At 37.9% G+C, this 11,411-nt stretch overlaps 1 protein-coding gene and 1 pseudogene across 1 annotated transcript; both read left to right on the plus strand.

Annotated features, from left to right (window-relative positions):
• The first annotated feature begins 210 nt into the window (after positions 1–210).
• LOC101628345 (olfactory receptor 56) lies at positions 211–1,158 on the plus strand. The gene has a single exon (XM_004693870.1). It carries the CDS (start codon positions 211–213, stop codon positions 1,156–1,158), a length of 948 nt encoding a protein of 315 aa, XP_004693927.1.
• A 4,824-nt stretch (positions 1,159–5,982) lies between these two features.
• LOC101623680 lies at positions 5,983–7,374 on the plus strand (annotated as a pseudogene).
• Positions 7,375–11,411: the final 4,037 nt, after the last annotated feature.

The following is an 11,411-nucleotide window of genomic DNA, read 5'->3' on the forward strand; positions in this document are numbered from 1 at the left end:
TTTTTGTGAGCTAACAAAGATCCTATCACCCTGTGTTACTAGAATATAAAAATACATTCTCTTGTTTGTCCTATAGCACATGCTATTGAGTTCTGATCAATTGTGAAAGATATAGTTTACTGAAGAAAAATTAATGGACAAATAAAGCATGAGATAAATCTCAGGATAACTGTGGACAACGAGTTCTCAGGTAACTGTGGACAACGAGTCATGGGAATGTGGTTGAACCAATCATCCACAGATGGCTTCATACTCTTGGGCATCTTTTCCCGTAACCAGAGTGATCTTATCCTCTTCTCACTGGTCATGATAGTCTTCACAGTGGCCCTCTGTGGAAATGTCCTTCTCATCTTCCTCATCTACACAGATGTTCGACTTCATACACCTATGTACTTCTTCCTCAGCCAGCTCTCCTTCATGGACCTCATGTTGGTCTGTAACATTGTGCCTAAGATGGCAGTCAACTTCTTGTCTGGTAGGAAATACATTTCCTTTGTGGGTTGTGGCATTCAAATTGGCTTTTTTGTCTCTCTTGTGGGCTCTGAGGGGCTCTTGCTGGGCCTCATGGCTTATGATCGCTATGTGGCCATTAGTCATCCACTTCACTATCCCATCCTCATGAGTCAGAAGGTCTGTCTTCAAATCGTTGGGAGTTCCTGGGCCTTTGGTATACTAGATGGTGTGATCCAGATGGTGGCAGCCATGAGTTTTCCCTACTGTGGCTCAAGGAAAGTGGACCACTTCTTCTGTGAAGTGCCAGCTCTGTTGAAGTTGGCCTGTGCAGACACATCACTTTTCGACACCCTGCTTTTTGCTTGCTGTGTCTTCATGCTGCTCCTGCCCTTCTCCATCATTGTGGCCTCCTATGCTCGCATCCTAGGGGCTGTGCTCCGGATGCGCTCTGCTCAGGCTCGTAAAAAGGCCCTGGCCACCTGTTCCTCTCACCTGACGGCTGTGTCCCTCTTCTATGGAGCAGCCATGTTCATATACCTGCGGCCCAGGCGCTATCGAGCCCCAAGCCATGACAAGGTGGTCTCCCTCTTCTACACAGTCCTTACTCCTATGCTCAACCCCCTCATTTATAGTCTGAGGAATCGGGAGGTGATGGGGGCCCTGCGAAAGGGCCTGGACCGTTGCAAGATTGGCAGCCAGCACTGAAGTTCCTGGGCCCTGGTGCCTTATTCTGCCACCTCTTTGTTGTGTGAGTTATATAGGTATGTTGCTCTTTATGAGTATCTCTTTCTTCATCAATAAATGAGAATCATGACGGCTGGCCTAACTCATAAGAATTCTCTGGTAATCACTACATGTAAATGTAAAGTCCTGTGAAGAAGCAATATGTATATTGCTATTACTGTCATTAACATCATTTTTAAAATACTTGATGTAAATTCACTTTATTTCTTAGTTATTCTGTGTGATAACTATCTTTCATTAAATGTTTAGCAAGTGCTGGCCACTATCCCATTCCCTTTAAATATTTTCTGTGTCATATAATCGACGGTTCAGCATAGTAAATATGGATATCTTAATGAAACTATCTAGAGGGCAGAAACGGAGTCTCTATAAATATCCTTGGATAAAGCTTAGCTTTTTCCCTACTGCCCATTAAGAGCTTTAATAGGCTGCCTTTAAGAAATAAAAATTTATCTTGTTGTTTAGAAGTTATCTCTGCAGGGCTAATATCTCATTTATTTATGCAACACCAGCCCCTGGTCCTGTGCCTCAAAAGAGCAGTTGTTTACTTACTAAACCCTTATTGAATGCATGTAAGAAGAAATCATCAAATGAGATAATATGTAAACAGATTTTTAAAAACACTATTTGCATGCCAAAATTTCTGTGCCAGCTGTAATTAATTTTAGTACTTCAACTACTGCTATGGGAAATTTATCTGTTTTTATAGCGTAAGGCCTGAAAGATGCTATGTTTTTCTTTTATTGTAATATAAGTGCTCACTAAAGGTTTGACTGTAGAGACATATACTTCAAACAGTTACAAAAGGGCTATCTCAGAAAAGACACTGACAGCCACACAACTAGATAGAAGTTAGGTTCCCTTTGTTGTGAGATTGCTTGTTTTAGAAATCCTGCTTGACTTTTATAACTGACCATATGAGTAACTTTTTTTCTCTTTCAGTGCTTTAAATTCCCAATATTATGTTTTAAATGCATTAATAAAATGTGAGCACAAGAGACTCTGGCCCCCCATGCTTGTCTTCAATAAAAGCAGAATCCTAGGTTCCTCGATTATAAAAACATGTTCTCTCTCTTTCCCTATATGTAGGTCATTACTTCAAGGACCTGTAAGTAATAAATCCTGTCTCTTTTAGAGTTTTCTGATGATTAATGCAATAATATTAAAAAATAAAGGTTCAGTCCAGCTATAATATTTGTTATCAATAGGCTTGGACTGACACAAAACAGTTTTGAAGGATGAAGATTAGAGCAGAAAAAAGTACTTAAGCCATTATTATAAAATTTATGTATCAGTCATGGTCCAGTCAGAAACAAATCCACACTAATTATTTTAGCAGAGAAAATGTACAGCAAAGACTTGCTAAAACAGATATTTGAGAACAGCAGTGGCAAAACAAGAACATATAGGATTGCAGAGGCAGAAAATTCCTACAACCTAGATAAGAAGTTAGTCTCCGTAGGTATGGGGGTGAAAAGGAGAAGGTTTGGGTTATTACAACCTGGAGTCTTGGAGCACAAACATCTTGGGAGTGGACACTGACCCACTAGTACTGACACCTCCGAAGGGGGCCCATGAGCCACCCAGACTTCTGAGAAAGCTGATCTGCTCTGATGTGTGGTGGAATTCAGAGCCCAGAGAAGGAAGAAGGGTTAGCAAGACTGGGGTCCAAACGCCTGATAAGCAGTTAACGTACAGTTGGTTGGGATACCCCAGGAGTTCAAAGGAGAGTATCTGGTGCCAGACTGGGGAATGGCACTCATCAGTGAATGTTTAGTCATCTGAAAGACAGGGTGAGACTGGTTCTGGGAATGTAAAAATGAACTCTGCAATGTGTAAACCACTGTCAGGATGAAGAAATATTGCTGTGATGACTTGGACAGGAAAAACAGCAAAATGTAAGGACTCAGTTTCTTCACCCTTCTTTGCAAACTTTGCCCCTGTTGGCAGCTGCTAATGGAAACCTTGATGACAAAGCTGCTCTAGAATCACAAGTCGGGGTGGATTTATACTTAGAAAAGTGTTTATTATTTGATGCAGCTCACTTCTTGAGCTAATCAGCATCCATACACATAATGTCCCCATATTTAAAACTCGGTTAACAGGAAAAACATCACAATAAGACTTAATTATTCTAATTTATAAACATACTATCTTTATAAATTATAGTATCCAGATGTTGGTAATTATAGTTATTCCTTATATTTGGCTACAATCTCATTTGAATATTATCCAGAACCAATAATTGGCAAATAAATAAGAAAGAGGATAGAAAAAAAACAAATTAGTTTATATACATGTACACACATGTATAGTCTAACACATAAACATGCCGACTGATCATGAAGTCATATTTGATACTTATTTTCTTTCACTTACCACTCATTATTTCTGTCACCTTCAGCTATAACCTTAATCTATATCTTCATCTCAAAATATATGAAATCTCAATGTTACTGCTTTTGGTTGGTTGCTGTATTTTTTCATTATCTTTTACTATTGGGCATGGAAGTACTTTGATAATATCTGAGCCATTCTAGAAGCATATAGCTGTTCAAAACAGAAACATTATTGGCAAGGAAAACAAATTTATATCTAGAGTAGATGTTTATTCCAATGACATCAAATTGATATCCATTCATGATGACAGAGATTCAGTGTGATCAACCTGCTAATAGATGCCTAGCTGATTCCCCAAAGGAAAGCTCTATGTTGGGGCTCAAAAGTAATTTTCATTAATGGTAGGTTATAAACTCAATGATAGTAGTAATCAGGTCAGCTTGGTAAGGATAAATCCCAATTGCTAAGCCTGCTTCTTCCCCCACCACAATCACTTTGTACCTAGGTCATTGAACAAGCTCAAGAATTGTTGTCCACAGAACACAATGCTCTGTGGAATATTAGGATAATCAAGATCTCTGTAGGCTATATTATGGAGTAGGAGAGTTGATGCGTTCCTAAGACAGGCTGTTAAAAGGTACTTCTGTCCCTGGAAGGTAAATAGCCTTCATTCAGGGGTACCTACAAATGTTGTTACAGACAAAAAAGGATTTTCCAGGCCAATAAACAGCATAACAGGAGCCATGTGTATTTTTTTTCCCCAGCAATAATGAATATATCAACAACAACCACTGTGATTGGAGTCTGATTAACTTCACAATAATCAACAGTGGTTTTCTAAGAGCTATTCGCCTTGTCTAGAGGCATATATGTATCTATATGTATGTTTCTTTTCCCCTCAAGTATATGTTGGTCCTAAATACTTGTAGTTCCCCAGGGATGTAGCATTGATTTTAGTTTATTGTCCCAGTAAGGAATACAAATTCCTGAGCTTCTACTTGCTTTACACCATAATAGAACTTATTTTATGGTCTAGAGAATCATATGGCTTTACCAGTCTTTGAGTATGCCTACCTTAAATACACATTAAGTGTCTGAGAAATAGCCATATAGTAGGTTTACAAATTTCCTTAGCCAAAATACTACTTAAGACTTCAACACAATAAGCCTCCACCCTGACTGATGGACCAAAGTGGTGTTTGGAACCATAAGGAATTAGTATTAATAAGAACCAACATCTAGTGAGAACTAAGACAATTTATATTCATGTTGCTTAGTTAGCAGAACTCAAAATTATGACCCCTACATTACTGAAACTTTACAATTAATTCTAGAAAATTCTTACCCAGAAAAAGAAGGCTTCAAATCAAAACATAACTTTATTATTAGGTTTATATGAGTAATACACTGTTAAGTAAACATCTTTTAGAACACTATATGATTCAATTGATTGAATCAATTGTCTCTCAAACATTTTCTCATCAAGACTGCCATAACTCATACTCACACTATCCATCATTTCTGTTGTAGCACAACAGATAATTGCATTGTAAGAGTCATATCACACTGCTGAAATCTTTAAATTTTATACACATAGAATACCTCTTCTGATACACTGCTAAGATTCTGTCAAAATGATGTTTACATTTACTATGTATGTAGTATTTGTTTGATCAGCAGGTATATTATTCTGGGGTCTTTTATGGGGAAGTCAACAGATAACCATTTTAATTCCTAAAAGACTAAAGTTTTTCCTTTCTGTACATAAATATTTGTTCTAATAAATGGCAAGAGATACTTCTGGATGTTGGTTTAGAAGACTTGCACTATGTATATTTGGTAGAGTTGTAGGACTCTTCATTAGTAGAATCCAATTGAATTAGGGGATCAATCGTTTGTAAACTGGCTTAGAATGAGCTAATAGGCCATAATTTACCATTGTAAAGACTAACATCAGTTTTCTGCATGACATACCTTAACTTTTCCCAAATATATAGATAAAGAATTTCCATTGTTTTTCTGAGAGACATTGTGATCAATTAATCAGCAAAGCTTCTTGGTATCAAAACATTTGATTTTCCAGTCATCCATAGAGTACATATGAAGCTTACATCTAGCAGTCCACTATTACTTGGCTCCTACTACTCAGAATCTGAATAAAATGTTGGGAAGATGGCATCAGAGGAGATTCTATGCTTCACTTCCTGGAAGATACTCTAGAGCAGTTCAGAAAGGTATTAGACTCAGAGGATTCCCCTATTTGGTACAAAACTGGAACACTTTCTAGAGATCAGTGACTGACACTGACCACAACAGAAGAGACACTGAGGAAAATCAACAAAATGTGGGTAAAGAGAGTTACCTAGAAGCTGCAGCAGGGGCAGGAGATGGTAAAGGGGAGAGGTGAGTAGTGTGGCAGTCCACTCTAAACTGAGAGGTGCTAGGATGACCCAGGCAGGGGGTGCCAGGTGCCAGTCAAGGGGATAAAGAACAGAACAATATCCCCTTTCATGCACAGTACTGAGCTGATTCTGTGAGTGGTACTGAAAGTCCAGTCCAGAGACAGTAGAAACAGAGGCCTAAATACCCAGAAGGGATGACTATCAGCAGTGCCATAAATCTGAGATAACGCTGAACACCACTTTCACCAGGAACTGGACCCCTCCAGGCCCTCTTACCACCTCCTGACTCAGCAGTTGTAGATCAGTTCATCCTGACTTACAACATTATACAACATACTAGAACATAAAGCCAGAAAAGTCTAAAACAACAAACCAAAACCCAAACAAACAAAAGAAACTCCCAACCAAACCACAACAAACCCCCCCACAGCACCATCTGTACTTTACAGAAATGTAAAGTTCTGCACCCTTAAGAAACAAAAAGTACCAGAATGAGCAGGTGGAAAATAAAGCACATGACAACTTGTGGCCTCAAGGAAATATTTCACCACAGAGGGAAGAAATATGAAAAACCCAACCACAAAGTAAGGAAAGATCAATTCTCCCTTTCAGGTACAGAGTTAAAAATTTTTCTATAAAGAAATTAGCAGAAATGGGAGAAAACACAGAAAAGCAGATCAAAGATATATAAGAAAACCAGATACTTGTCCCAAGAGATGAAATTAATGAACAAAAGATAGAAACTTAAGTACTAAATAGTAAGATAATGGAAGGCGGAGCAGAAGACTAATCTGAGGAGGAGTGATGGTGGCTGAGGCCGTGAAGCAGATTGTGGGTCTCAGCAGCTCAGTGGCTTCCCCAAAGAAAAACTCATGTGGCTGCCACCCTAATACCAAAGACAGGACACGAAGAAATCAACTTTTCAGTAATTGGTCATTATGTGGATTATCTTATGGAAGAATAGGGAGTAACCTAATATTTTGTTGAATGGCACCATAGGAGAAGGACTGGTCCTGATTGTCACACAGTATTGCTGAAGAAGTAGGTGACAAAATGGAGGAACAAATTAGGTCAGGTGGTAATTCACATAGGTGCACTAAGTTTAAATGAGTCAGGTGGTAATTCACATAGGTGCACTAGGTTTAAATGAGTCACAAGCACTGACACAACATGCAACTGAAATAAAAGAATTACTGTCATTACATCTTTCTTTCTCAAACCATGGAACAAAGATATCCTGATTAATTTCTTGAAGGAGGTAGATTCTGCTTCCCCTGCATTGCCATTTTATTGCTATCATATTCCTGCCTTGATGGAGATAAAGATTTGAGTTGAGCAGTCATTGGATAGGATTTAGGATAAGATCCCCACATTCCAGGGGCTGAAATTCAGTGACATAAACTTTAGACAATGTCCTGATCAGAATCACCAGTGAGCGCTTGCATTATTTTGGGGGATAAGTGAGCTTTGGAGTAGTAGGCAGTGGTTATAGCTACTGAAAAGAAAGCCAAACCAGGTATTAGAAGCTTTTGAGTGAAAAGACTCTTTCTTCTGTGAATTGTGGTCAAATATTTCAAATCTGCTGAAATATTGCAGATGAAAGCATCATGACTTTGGTGTCTGAGACTCCAGTGGGCCCACCCAAGACTTCACTGTATGGAGTTCACTGATAATGCAAAAGCCAAGCTCAAGAGCCAGGGTTTTCTTTCTCTGGATGGCTCAAAGGATGGAAACCAGTAGCAATTACCTCTTTATCAAATCAAAATGAGTATGTCATACATATAATCCAACTTATACGGTGCATTTATTTCTCAATATGAGCTTGAGCTAAACTTTTCCTAGCAAATAAAATCGCACATCAAACAATAAGTCTTATTTTGTAGAGAAGCAAAAACTCTCAAAAGGTGCCATGAGCCCTAAATCAGGCAATGTTTCATAAAATTTTGAGAAATTGTGATTTGGTGATGGCCCAAGGGGATTGCAACTGAGATGGAAAAATGTACAAAAATATGTAAAAATAAACTATTATAAAATTAAAAAAAGGAAGAAATTGGAAAAAAATTTTTGAGAAATTTTTGCTTGTATGGATGAAAACTACAAAAACTACAAAAAGAAAGCAGGAAAAACAGTAATATGTGGAAACTGAACAAAACACTACTGAATGACTATTGGATAAATAAGGAATCAAAGAATATTTTGAGCAAATAAAAATGAGGATACGATCTACCAAACCTATGGGACATAGCAAAATCAGTTCTAAGAGGGAAGTGTATAGTAACACAAGCTCAAATGAGAGAGATATCAGCATCTCAGAAGCTGATACACACACTGGGCTGGACTATGAGGGACCTGTTCCTTATCAGCAACCCTTAGCCACTCTTTTAGAAGTACCTCTGACTCTGGGCCCAACTAGCGTCTTGGGACCAGGCCTAAGTTTGGGCCTCACAGGGACCTACCCTTTCCCAGCAGCCTTATGCCACCCTGTGAGAAGCAGTCCTGACCGTGAGCCCAAACAAAAGAGAGTTTCAGGAGCCAGCACACACCTCAATCCTGGCCATGCAGGTTCATAGATCTGAGGCATCCAGGAGGGGACTGAACGGGATCAAAATGGAGGGAAGAGCGCAAGGGTCAGTGGTATTGGATCATGGGTGCTATGATGGTAGAACTATGCTCAAGGGGAGAAATCAAAAAGTGTCCAAAGATTACAAAAATGTAAGACAAAAAACACTTAAAAAAAAAAAAAAGAATGCTGGGTGTGATTTGATTGTTTGGATCAGAGAACTGATCAATTAGAAGAGAATTCAGTACAATCATCAGAATGATTTTAGACTGGTGGGATTGGTATACAGCAGAATAGGACCTGATTTTTTGGAATGCAACTGGTCAACCACTATGGAGTGTGAAGTTTCAACAAACTACTAAAAATGGAGGTTCCATATGAACTAGCAATTCCACTCCTAGGAATCTACCCAAAGGACAAAAAAAAAAAAAATTAATTCAAAAGGACACCTGCACCACTATGTTTATTGCAGCACAATTTACAATAGGTAAGCTATGGAAGCAGCCCATATGCTTGAAAATAGATAACTGGACCCAGAAGATGTGGTATATTTATACAATGAAATATTTACTCAACAATCAAAAAGGATAAACTCATGCCCTTTGCAGCAACATGGATGGAACTAGAAGGGATTATGCTCAGTGAAATAAGCCAGAAAGAAAAAGAAAAATACTGAATGGTCTCACTTATAGGAGGAATGTAGAGAAAATAAAAAGGAAATCAGAAAAAAGTTAATTATAATAAAGTAAAAATCAAAATCATCAGGCAATAATAAATCAGAGATATTCTGTAGGGGAGAAGGGAGAAAGACCAGGATAGGGGTGGGAAGAGCACAGGGGACTGTGGTGATGTTGCACAGTGAGTTGGTGGTGGGAATTTAATGGGGAAGCCATACATTGTACAAAAAATGAAGGATGATGTAATGCATATATTAAAAGCATTTAAAAAAGATCTGATTTTATTTTTAAATAAGTCAATAAATTTGTGAATATTTACAAATGATAAAGTATTTTAAGAAATATAAAAAGTGTTAAGGTTATTTACATGTGAATAAAATTCATGTGCACACACATACACACGTACTATTCCTATTTTAAAAAGATATATATTAAAGGACACCCAACTTCTGTAAAAATCTCTTGGATGTCTGACTACTCTATAGGTCATATAGATAATGCAAGATGCTGCCAAAATAATAAAATTTCAATAAAATAAAATTTAAATTAATCCAATAAAAAGTAAAGGATTATTATTATTTTATTGAGGAAACATTGTATATGATTTAGAAATATAGGATCATACCCTTTAGGTGCATGCTATGATATCACACCCAACAATACACCAAAAATCCTTTCACATCCCAAGGGAAACTTTGTAGTCATTAAGTAGAGAATCTCCATTCCCTAGTCCCCTTGATATTTGGCAAACACAAGTCTGCTTCTTGTCTCTATGGATTTACCCATACTGTATTTTTTTTATTTACAAAAGTTGAATCATACAATACATGACCTTTTTGTCTAGTTTCTCTTACCATTATGCTTCACATTGTACACCTCATCCTTTTATTGATAATGTTCCTTTGTATGTATATATTACATTTTGTTTATCATTTCATCTGTTGATGGATATTTAGATTTTTAAAAACAATATAATAGATTATTTTTACATCATTTTGTGCCTTTTTCCCCATGGGCTTCCCATCACCAAATCACCCATGTGCCATCACCATAGTCCAGTGCACTTCCCTCCCCCCACCGTTTTTGATCCCTTTCCCCATCCCATCCCCATAAAATGTCTCTAGTAGATAGTTGTTAATTATGATTATTTTCTCCCCTGGTAATTTATACTCCTACTATGAGTGAAACCATCCAGTATTTTCCCTTTCCTTTCTGGCTTATTTCACTAAGCATGATCTTTTCCAGCTCCATCCAGGTTTCTGCAATAGGCATGTGTGTGTGTGTGTGTGTGTGTGTGTTTGGTTGTGGAGTAATATTCCATTGTGTATACGTACCACATCTTTTCAACCCAGTCACCTACTTTTGGGCATTTGGGTTGTTTCCATGTCTTTCCAATTGTAAAATAATGCAACAATAAACATGGGGGTGCAGGTATCTTTTTTCAATCAGTGTTTTTGTGTCTTTTGGGTAGATACCTAGGAGTGGGATTGCTGGGTCGTAGGGAAGCTCCATGTTTAGCAGTTTGAGGAACCTCCAAACAGTTTTCCATAGTGGTTGTACTAGTTTGCATTCCCACCAGCAGTGCAGGAGAGTTCCTTTTTCTCCACATCCTCGCCAACATTTGTTGTTGCTACTTGTTTGAAGATGTGCCATTCTCACTGGGGTGAGGTGGTATCTCATTGTGGTTTTAATTTGCATCTCCTTTATTACAGGTGATGTTGAACATTTTTTCATATGCTTGTTGGCCATCTGCATTTCGTGTCTTTTTAGCTTTTCTGCCCATTTTTTGATGGGGTTGTTTATTTTTGTTGAGTTCCGTCAGTTCTCCATATATTTTTGTGATCAATCCTTTATCACTGGCTTTGTGTGAGAAAAATTTTTCCCAATCAGTGGGATGTGTTTTTGTTTTCTTTAATATCTCTTCTGCTGTACAGAAGCTCTTTAATTTGATGTAGGCCCATCTATTTATCCTTTCCATCACTATCATTGGGTTGGGTGCTGTATCTTCAAAGATGCTTCTGAAATGTATGTCGTGTAGTGTTTTACCAATCTTTGCTTCCAGGTATTTTATGGTTTCTGTTCTTATGCCTAGGTCTTTAATCCATTTTGAGTTGATTTTTTTGCAAGGTGTGAGGTAGTGATCTAGTTTTATTTTTTTGCTCGTAGCTTCCCGGCTTTCCCAGCACCATTTGTTGAGCAACCTTTCTTTGTTCCATCGTATCTTCTTTGCTCCTT

The sequence above is a fragment of the Condylura cristata genome, unplaced genomic scaffold (genome assembly GCF_000260355.1).
Source record: "Condylura cristata isolate star-nosed mole 26May11 unplaced genomic scaffold, ConCri1.0 scaffold00040, whole genome shotgun sequence".
Classification (NCBI taxonomy): Eukaryota; Metazoa; Chordata; class Mammalia; order Eulipotyphla; family Talpidae; genus Condylura; species Condylura cristata.

What these genes read in the sequence shown, in the direction of transcription:
- LOC101628345 (XM_004693870.1), top strand. Translation starts at nt 211, where the DNA reads ATGGGAATGTGGTTGAACCAATCATCCACAGATGGCTTCATACTCTTG.